Here is a 10,794-nt window from a genome sequence, read left to right on the forward strand (position 1 = left end):
CAGTGCATCATATTGGGAGGCACGTGATAGCGGTTTGCCCCGTGACTGGTGATGGTAACTCTGATCATCTGGTTAAGATGGAGACTTCCAGTTTGCTCTAAGATTACTTTTTCCTGGAGCACCTGGGTAGCACAGTCGGTTGGGTGACTGATTCTTGGTGTTCGGCTCCAGTCGTGATCCTGGGGTCATGGGATCGAGACCCGCGTCGGGCTCCGCAATCAGTCTGGAGCCTGCTTGGGACTCTCTCCCTCTCCCTCTGCCCCTCTCCCACTTCTCTCTTAAATAAGTAAAATCTTTAAAATTACCTTTCCCTTTGGAATGAGTAAGTATTTTTGAGTCTGTTGAAATATCCTCTTCATCAAATTTCTTTTTTTTAAGGTTTTATTTATTTATTTGAGAGAGAGAACAAGCAGGGGGAGAGGCAGAGCAAGAGGGAGAAGCAGACTCCCTGCTGAGCAGGGAGCCCAACGTGGGGCTTGATCCCAGGACCCTGAGATCATGACCTGAGCCAAAGGCAGATGCTTAAGCCACCCAGGCACCCCTTCATCAAATTTCTGCCCACTACATTCAGCATCCATTGTGGTTTCTTTCTTGCTTCAGTGATTTCTGACAGTTGCCAAATGGTGACTTCCAGTTCCAGCATTCCTTTCATTTTTGTTAGTTTGCCTTCTATTTTCTGGAAGAACTTTTCCTTCTCCCCCCACTTATTTATTTATTCATTGATTTATTCACATCATTATAGACTCATGGATTCCTGTTTCATTCAATGAATTATAATTTATTACTGTCTTCGTTTATTTGATTCTCAAGCTTGTCTCAGACGTGGCCAATGGGGGCCCTTCAGGCTGGTTCCAGTGTTCTGTTGACAGGTTTCCATCATCCTTTAAACGTATCCTTACTTTTTGGCACAATAAGATGCTCTAGACTCACCTTGAACCTTTCCTGCCCTAGCTCGGGAATCAGCCATTTCTCCAGGGAGCCCTGATGCCTTTGAGGGGAGAATGGTACTTAGAACCCAAGACCTGGACGCTAGATGTGCTCATTGCTACTGGAGTGCTGTTGCTGCGAGACCCTCTCAGCAGACAGAATTGGGGAGTATATGTGTGTCTGAGTGTACACAGACAGACACACATGTACATGAGTTACCTCCTCTCTAGTCCAGCACTGCAGGGTTCCTCCTAGCCTCCTTCCTTCCCATTCCATACCCTTCTCTTACAGGGAGAAACCCAGCTCCTGCTATCTATAAGGTATTTGTTCTAGAATACACAGAAAGTAGACCAAGAATGGCTCACCTTTATATCTGTGAAAAGTCAGCATTTGTTTATAGGGCTTTTGTCTTTAGTCTGAGGGCATCTAGTCAAAATACTTTGGAAGTTACTTGGTTGAGTTGTTTTACTCTTTCATAACCTGGTGGTTATCTTAATCATTTGAAATATAGTTAGGGGGGGTTGGTTGTTGTTTTTGTGCTTTTTTAAGGGATTCCCCTCATTCTTGATTTTATTTATAGAGCATGTAGAACATTAACACAGTTATTAAAAAGTCTGAACTATATAAAAAGGTATACTCAGAGAAGTGCTGTGTGAATGTGTAAGTTTCTTCATCTCTCTGATCTTCAAGAGCCTTATCTATAATAATATCAAGTTACCATTTATAGAATCCTTGCTCTGTGCCAGCCCCTCTATGTATTGATATATTATATATATTTAATTTATATAAATAAATATATACTATATATAATAAAAAATATATAAATGTATATAAATACATATCCCATCACTACATTTTAAATCTTAAAAACAGTCCTACACTATGGGTACTGCTATTACTCCCATTTTATAGATGAAGACCTTGAGGCTATCCAAGGTCCCATAGTTAGGCAGTGGCGGAACCTGGATTTGAACCCACGCCAGACTCTAGTTCACATTCTTACCTGGGCTCTGAGGACTTGTTGTGTCTGGTAAAAAAGTAGATGCTCAGGACATGTTTGCCCCCATGCGGCCAGGTCTGCCCAGCTCACATTCAGCAGATAACCAAGGTAGGGAGTGGAGGTGGTCTGTGTCTTGCCCGAGCCGTCCCACACACCCCCTCTCATCTTTCCATCAGGAGAGTTTATGGAGAGCCTGCAGGACCCAGACCTGAACGTGCGCCGGGCCACGCTGGCTTTCTTCAACTCAGCTGTGCACAACAAGCCCTCTCTGGTCCGGGACCTGCTGGATGACATCCTGCCCCTCCTCTACCAGGAGACAAAGATCCGCAGGGACCTCATCCGAGAGGTGAAGCCTGTGAGGGACAGAGTGGGGAGCCCTGGGCCTGACTGGTGGGGCTGTGGCAAGGATTCGGGTCACCTGTGGCCTGGGTCAAGTCCTGCCCCTCCACTTCCTGGTTGTGTGACCCTGGGCACGGGGGCCTAGGACCATTCAATCTGATCTGAGCCTCAGTTTCTCTTAGGCAAAATGAGAAAACGACTTTGTGTCTGCGTCAGAGGGTTGTTGAGGAGATTCCCTGAGTTATGTCCTGCAGGTGCTCAGAACTTCTTCTGGCCCACCATCGGCCTCAGTAAATGTTGGTGCTTCTTATTATCACTCAGCATTCAGCAGGTGTTCATTGAGTGCCAGCCCCGTGTCAGAGTGCCAGGATCAGAGCTGGACCCGACATGGTGTCTGCCACCAGGGAGCTCTTGGCCTCCTCAGGAATAGAGACACCCATTCTGCCAATTATATAACCGATTTAAATCCTTAAGTAAGGATTTAAGGGGCAGAGATTAAAGGTGACTTAACAGCTGTCATCACATGATATAATAAAATGGTCTGAACCAGCTGGCATTGCTGAGGAGGAAGTGACTGTGTTTAGAGGGGTTCGGAAAGTTTCCCCAAAGAGGGGGCATTTAGGCAGGGCTTTGAGGGGTGAGAAGGAGCATACCATTAAGAACAGAGCCTTGTGGTTAAAAGCTTCAGAGACTTGGGTTTTTAATTCTTGTTCAGCTACCGACTAGCTGTGTGTTTCTGGGCAAGTTAATTAACCTCTCTAAGCCTTAGTTTCCTCATATGTTATTAACACCGTCTCCCTAGGGCTGTTGTGATGCTTGAGCAAAATGTCATTTGTCAAGCACTCACACAGTGGCTGACACATTATCACTGCTCAGTAGACCATAATAATTATTGTTTCTGTTTCTTTTTTAAGATTTTATTTATTTATTTTAGAAAGGTGGGGGTGAGTGTGAGCGAGTGGAGGGAGAGAGAATCTGAAGCAGATGCCACGCTCAGTGTAGAGCCTGATGCGGGGCTCGATCCCGCAACCACGAGATCATGACCTGAGCTGAAACCAAGAGTCGGACACTTAAAACCGACCCAGCCACCCAGGTGCCCCTGTTACTGTTATCATCAAAGGGCATTGCAGGCCCAGCAAAGGCAAGAGACTTGAGAGTACGAGGCTTGATTCAGGGACAGAACACAGTACTGAATGAGGGAGGTGGGGTGTGCAGCAGGGACCAAAGGAGGTCACATCCTGTAACCCTCGTCATCCTTCCGTCCTGCAGGTGGAGATGGGGCCCTTTAAGCACACGGTGGACGACGGGCTGGATGTGCGGAAGGCAGCCTTTGAGTGCATGTACTCGCTGCTTGAGAGCTGCCTGGGCCAGCTGGACATCTGCGAGTTCCTGAACCACGTGGAGGATGGCCTGAAGGACCACTACGACATCCGGGTAGGACGGGCCCCCTGCCAGACCTGTGCCCACCCCGTCCCAAGGGGACAGGCGAGCACTGCTGGGGCCCACTGCTTGTTTATCCCCCACTCTCCACCCCAGATGGTGGGCCAGAAGAAGTTCTGAGCACCTGCAGGACATAACTCAGGGAATCTCCTCAACAGCCCTCTGACGCAGACACAAAGTCGTTTTCTCTTATTGTCACCACCATCTTCACCCCATGAAGATAACTGCATTGTTCTTTTTTTTTTTTTTTAAAGATTTTATTTATTTGACAGAGAGCATGAGCAGGGGGAGCGGCAGAGGGAGAGGGAGAAGCAGGCTCCCCACTGAGCAGGGAGCCCAATGCAGGGCTTGATCCTGGGACCCTGGGATCATAACCTGAGCCGAAGGAAGGCAAATGCTTAACCGACTGAGCCACCCAGATGTCTCTGCATTGTTCGTTTTCAATAAGAAAAAGGGCCAAGCTCTCAAACACCTTTGGCAGGAGCCTACGGTGGACAAGCTCTTTGGAAGATGGTTTAGCAGTAACTAGAAACATTTAGAATTCTTAGACACACCTTTGACCCAGCAGTTCTGTCTCCGTGAACAGAGCCTCTGGACTCACTCTTAAAAATGTGTTCAGAGTTTTTATGTTCAGGATTGTTCTTCACAGCTCTGTGGGGCTTGGGGAAAGCTGGAAGCTTCCTGAATGTCCACCCATCAGAAACTGACTCAGTAAACTGGCTACCTCTGGTCACGGAATGCTAGCCGCGTTAAGAAGAGTGAGCCAGGTCCCTTTGCACTGACGTGAGAGCTGGCCAAGACCCACTGTCGATTGATAAAAGCCAGTTGTTTTTACAGGCGTCTTCCCCAGGCTGTCCTGCTCTCACCCGTTCTGGCCCCACTGTCCTCTTGTCTGCCCCCCTGGGAGCACAGGACACGGCCTGGGCATCAGGGCAACATTTGGACCCCAATGTCCAGGCTCCTTTTGGTGTTGAGGAGGTGGGTATGACATCTCTTGAGCCCCCAGGGTTACCTTGTGGAGTCTGCACTCTCCCTTTGGACAATGGGTTTAGGATGCCCACTTTACAGGGGAGAGGCCAGAGAACTGGCGAGTTCAAGGGCACCAGCGGGCAAGTGGAGGAGCCCTGGGTCCCAGCTTGTGCTGTGTAATGCCATGCTCTTTGCTGCTTTGGCCCTGGTCCCCCTCCTTTGCTGTGGGTTGTCGGGGGGTCAGGGCAGGCTAGACAGCTGGTGGGGGTGGGTAGGGCACGTAGAATCTAGACAACCATCCTTTATGCTGTGGAGTGCTTGTAGGAACTACCATTTTCCCGAGAGGCCACCATGAGTCTCCTGCAGGCTACATCCAGGCCTGTAGATGTGTTTAGTTGGCTCACACATAGGTTTTTTTTTTTTTTTTTTTTTTTTTAAACTGGGTGCCAACATTTAAAAGTTGAGAGATCTTCCATGAACATCAGAGTTTTGAAAACAGGCCGTTAGCCCTGGGCCACATTCCCACAGCCACGATTGGCTGGAGCTGAGAGCTGCTGTCTGGAGTGTGGGCTCCTTACTCCTGCCCAGTTGCCCTCTGGTCCTCTTCACTCATGGACAGTATCTGCCTGGCCCTGTGAGCATCTGAGCTGGAGAATCGCCCCCTCCCTGGTACCTCTTCTGATCTGATCCTCCTCAAGTCAGCCAGGTGTAGTTGGCATAGTAACCATTGCCATTCACAATTGATAGATAAGGAAACTGAGGCCCAGAGCGGGAGAGACTCTGGCAGGGCCCTGGTGGGAATTAGTGCTAGAGTTTGGACCTGAGCTCCAGGTGTTGGTACCAGAGCCTCTGATCTTCCCTGGGCTTTGCTCCTTTTGGTCCTGGGCCATTTCACCATGAACTCTGCCTCCTTCCTCCTGGGCAGATGCTGACCTTCATCATGCTCGCCCGACTGGCTACCCTGTGTCCCACACCTGTTCTGCAGAGAGTGGACCGGCTCATTGAGCCACTCAGGGCCACCTGCACCGCCAAGGTACCTTCCCATGTCCCCTACCCCACTTAGCCCTGGGCACCCCTGCAGATTTCTCACAGTTATCATTTATAGGTGGTGATAGAAGTGCTTCATTTAATCGTTGTCATCATCCTATAAAGTATTTCTTATTGTCACCACTGTGTACACAGAGGAACAGAGACTCCGAGAGGTCAAGTTATGGACCTAGGCTACCCAGCTAGTAAATTGCAGAGCTGGGATTCAAACCCGGCTCTTTCTTTCACTCATTAAACATTTCCTGGGTGCTGGGCCTTGTTGCAAGGTACTAGGGATACAACATTGAACGTGGTGGGTTCCCTACTCCCACATCCTAATTGGGAAACCGAGTCAGACTCCTGGAAAGAGAGAAACTATTGATTGGTTGATTGATACAGGGCAGAGTTGCTGCTAGGCTGGAGTGCCTCAAGGATCCAGGGGAGGGATCTGGAGAGGGAGGCCTGGGGGCAAGCTGCGGTGTTGGAACCGAGCTGGCACACCCAGGGGGTATCCAGTAATTACCTGGTGACTGCAAGAACTAATTTGGGTTTTGAAAGGGTAGGCATTAACCAAAAAGATTTCAGATTGGAGCTTAAAGAGGAGAGATACCCATAGAACAGTGGTTTTCAAGTAGCAAAACCTTTTCCAATAAAATAAAATCTGTCGATTAAACAGATAAAATTGGTCATTTCTTAAGAGATAGAAACCTGCCTTGTAAGTTTCCGTTTGTAACATATGCCGGGTATGAAGTCAAAGGAAACACTGGTTCTGCAGGGCCCTTGCAGTCTTGACCGTTTCAGTGGCCAAATCATTTCTAATTTTCTTTGAGCCATTTGGCATGGAGAAAGATCCCAGTTCACAGGGAAGGGCTGCAGATCCCGCTTCACTCAGCCCAGATGGCAAGAGGAGCTTTGATCTGAGGCCCACACATAGGCCACTCAGTCTGGCTGCAGAGGACGCTTTTTGTCAGGCACTGAGATGAGAACTTGCTGCATCCATGTCCACAAGCCCTCATCCACTGAAACTTAACAAAGCTCTGGAACTTGTTTTGCAACAAAACTTGACTTGAACTGGCCTGAGGCTGTTTATGACTTTTATTTCTCTCTCATTGTGACACTCGTAATATTCTTTCATTTTTCATTTAGTAGGGGAAATATTCATGCATTTGATTACAGGATATTGTACCATGTTATCTGCACACTATCCCCTTTCTAACCCACCCCCCCACAAATCCTGAATTCCAAAAGCACACCTAGCCCCAAGGGTTTCAGAGCAAGGGGTGTGGACCTGTGTTAAGCCATTTAACCCTCAAAGCAACTCTACGGAAAGGAGGCTCTTTCCATACAGAAAGGGAAGTGCAACTCACAGTGAGGAGCCATTCGAACCCAAGACTGTCCAGCCCCAATGCCAAGCTCTTAACCTCTACACTGGACTCTTCAGGGGGAAGAGTCTTTGTCTGGGCTAAGTCGGGGGCCTTGAGAGGAATTTGGACTTTATTCCCTAAGGAGTGGGGCAATTCTGAGATTCTCTTGAGTAAGTGGGAGAGGGTGGGGGATGAAGAAACAGGCAGGCAAGGCAGTTTGAGGAGTTTCCCCACGCAGAGTAGCTTGCAGGGGTAGGCACCTGAGTAGGGGGGACGAGGCCAGCTAGGTGACTGTCACGGCGACCCAGTCATTGAGTTAAGTCATATGGTACCGAGAGCCTGTTTTAAGCACAGTAAGGAGATAGGCTGAATCCTCCTGTCAGGGGAAGGAGATAACTAACTGAACACTTTACAGCATTTGTCACCATCCAATTATTTATTAATAAACAGAAAGGTGGGCAGTTTAGATTGGTTGGTCAGAGGCCTCCTAGGTGAACTTGAAGTTGATTTAATGACAAAGAATCTCCCTCTGGAGAAACCCGCCAGGGTAAAAAGCGCAGAAGAAACCTCAGGAGGCTGGAACCACAGAGACAGAAGTAGGGGAGTGTGCTGTGATTTAAACTGGGAAGGATTTTACAGGTGGTTGGAGGAATCCAGAGACCAGTGAGGCAGCTGTGGCGCGAGGCTAGGTTCAAAAAAGGATGAATTGTTGTTTCCTACTTTAGGTCAAAGCTGGTTCCGTGAAGCAGGAATTTGAGAAGCAAGACGAGCTGAAACGCTCCGCAATGAGGGCCGTGGCCGCCCTGCTGACCATCCCGGAAGTAGGGAAAAGCCCCATCATGGCTGACTTCTCTTTCCAAATCCGATCCAACCCTGAACTTGCTGCCCTCTTTGAAAGCATCCAGAAGGATTCTGCTTCAGCCCCCAGCACAGACTCGATGGAACTCAGCTAGTCCTCCCCCTGCCCCCAGGTGGGCCCTTACTCAAGGGGGCCTACCCAATCCCGAGGCCTCACCGGTCCCCCTGCCCGCCACAAGCCTCTACTTACCTCCTTTCATCTCCCTGGGGGCCCTCCTGCTCCTGGTTGGGGCTTACAGTGCCTTCTCCAGGGACCCCCAACTTGAGGCCCCCAGCAGGAGCTGCAAGGCTGCCCTTTAACTCAGGACAGTCATTCAAAGAAACAGGGCAGGGACGTTTTCCAAGCCCTTCCGAACAAACACGGATGTGTGACTGACTTCACACAGGGGCGGAGGTCTGTACCTTCAAAGCGGGGAGTCCCTGCCTCACAGAGGACTAAGTAGTGTTTAGAAATACGCTTGTGCTCACAGCTGCGGAAGGTTAGGAGACAGCCTCCTAACCTGCGGAAGGTTAGGAGGAAGGCTGGCCTTCCTGCCCACCCGTGTCCCATAATTGTCACTCACACCTCTCCCACTTTTCACTTCACTTGATCTAATAGGCCAAACATTAGTGCTCCAGCTGGGCATCTTAAAGACTCAAGCTACTTCTCTGAGCTGTTCACATTTTAGAATTCAAAATGCTTTACTTTCTAATTGGCAGTAATGAATCTGAAATTTGGTTTTTTGCAGGGGGAGGGGGTCAGGATAGGGAATTAGATCTAATTTTTTTTTTTTCTAATTTCAAAACTCTTATGTAGCCAACTGGGAAATAAACACAAAGAAAGTAGAGACCCCCTTTCATGTCACCCACCTAGGTGTAACCAGTTGGTTTGTATCCTTCTAAGGATGATTTTGAACATGTGGTTTCTAGTTTTTAATATTGAAGACACAAATATTACACAATAGGCTAAATAATTTTCTGTGCTATCCCAGGTTAATAAAGGAGATCCTAGTGTTATTTTTTCTCTGCACACTTCCTCTACTCAGTAGACCGCTGTTAGTATACTTCCCAAGTCAATTTAAAGAAATTATGAAAACGACCAACAGTTAACTCAAATGTTTCAGACTAGGCTTTGAACTGGAGGCAGGCAACCTGTAATTTACCTACCCAATTTAAGGGACTTAAATCCACTCACGGCTAGCATGCCAAGAACATTAAGCAGGCTAGTGTTTCTGTTCAGTTGACCAGGCTGGTAGGGAAAAAACAAACACCCTATAAGCAACCGTCTTGTTCTGGAGTACCTCATGCCATATCCCATGACTACTGCCACTCGCTACCAGTTCTTAGAAAAGTGCGATCATAACCTTATAGACATGCCTCACTTTATTGTGCTTTGCAAATATTGAGTTTTTTACAAATTGAAGGTTTGTGGCAACCCTGTGTTGAGCGAAGTTTTTCCCAACAGCATTTGCTTAGTCGTATTTTGTTAATTCTCAGAATGTTTCACTTTTTCATTATTACGGTGATGTTGTTGTTACTGCCAGTGCCTGAAGATGTGACTGAATTGCTACAACTTCATGAGAACTTTAATGGGGTTGCTCCTTATGAACAAAGAATTTGAGATGGTATCTACTCCTGGTCAAGATGCTGTGAGACTGTTGAAATAACAAAGAACTGAAGAATATTACATCAACTTAGTTGATAAAACAGTGGCAGGTTCTGAGGGGACTCTTGAAAGCTCTCTGGGTGAAGTGCTAACAGTATCATGCTACAGAGAAATCATTCTTGGCTCAGTCAATGCAGTAAACCTCATGGTCTTAATTTTAAGAAATTGCCACAGTCACCCCAGCCTTCAGCAGCCACCACTCTGATCATTCAGGAGCCATCAACATGGAGGTAAGACCTTCCACCAGCCAAGATTACAACTCAAAGATGTTTAGCACTTTTGCAATAGACGGTTAGCAGTTTTTGCAATAAACTTTTTAAATTAAGGTGTGCATTGTCTAGACATGCTATTGCACGTAATAAATTAATGGTATAAACAGAACTTTTATATGCACTCAGAAACCAGAAAATGCCTTTGACTTATCAGTGGTTTGAAACCAAACCGGACCTGTGTCTCAAGAGGTATGCCTGTAATTCACACAGCTAAATTCTAGCTTTTGAGGCCTAAGGTTTAGGGCTGTAGTTGAAAAGGCAGTTTGATCATTAAGTCCTGAGTACCGATCAAGAGGCCCAATGATGTTAAGGATCCCACACCTTCAAAAACTGCTGTTAAATTACCTGAAGCAGCAAGCTGGGGGAGGGTTATAAAAGGGAGACCAAAAGTTATCTTCGGACATCCAAGGCTGATCGTAGAGGGATTTGTGGGTCATCCTGTCATGTTTTTGTTCAGAAGCTACCTCACAAGAACTACATACAGTGACCGTCATCCAAAAATTTACAAAGCGGGGCTAAGGATGAGTACACTTGCTCTGAGCTGCAAGGTTCTTCAATCAAAGGTCTTAGATCCTTCCTTGGTCTGAAGTCTCTCCCAACCCCTCTTCCCCAGCCCCAACTGGAGCTGACAAGGCTGCTCTGGGCACCAGAGGCCTGTGCCCTATGAAGAATTAAGTGTCCTTTATAAACCCCCTCCAAATGGAGGATTCCACAGAGCATTCATCAGGACAAGAATAATCTCCATGATGGGCGCCTGGGTGGCTCAGCTGGTTAAGCAACCGCCTTCGGCTCAGGTGATGATCCTGGAGTCCCAGGATTGAGTCCCACATCGGGCTCCTTGCTCAGCAGGGAGTCTGCTTCTCCCTCTCCTCTTCCCTCTCGTGCTATCTCACATTCTCTCTCAAATAAATAAAATCTTTTAAAAAAAAAAAAAGTCTCCATGACAAGTTGTCA

General features: G+C 47.5%; 1 protein-coding gene across 4 annotated transcripts in view; it reads left to right on the forward strand.

Moving 5' to 3' along the window:
• Positions 1-10,756, forward strand: part of CAND2 (cullin associated and neddylation dissociated 2 (putative)) — a 33,166-nt gene extending 22,410 nt beyond the window's left edge. For 3 of the 4 annotated variants that reach the window (XM_025885465.2, XM_073901670.1, XM_073901671.1), the window contains exons 12-15: positions 2,104-2,273; positions 3,536-3,700; positions 5,601-5,708; positions 7,791-8,919. In XM_025885465.2, the coding sequence (XP_025741250.1) occupies positions 2,104-2,273; positions 3,536-3,700; positions 5,601-5,708; positions 7,791-8,018 (671 nt within the window). In that variant the 3' untranslated portion in view covers positions 8,019-8,919. Of the gene's footprint in view, positions 1-2,103; positions 2,274-3,535; positions 3,701-5,600; positions 5,709-7,790; positions 8,920-9,446 lie in introns of those variants that run through there. The other variant, XM_073901668.1, reaches the window with a different exon arrangement.
• The last annotated feature ends 38 nt before the right edge of the window (positions 10,757-10,794 follow it).

The sequence above is a fragment of the Callorhinus ursinus genome, unplaced genomic scaffold (genome assembly GCF_003265705.2).
Source record: "Callorhinus ursinus isolate GAN/ISIS: 27379988/994484 unplaced genomic scaffold, GSC_fseal_2.0 scaffold15, whole genome shotgun sequence".
NCBI lineage: Eukaryota > Metazoa > Chordata > Mammalia > Carnivora > Otariidae > Callorhinus > Callorhinus ursinus.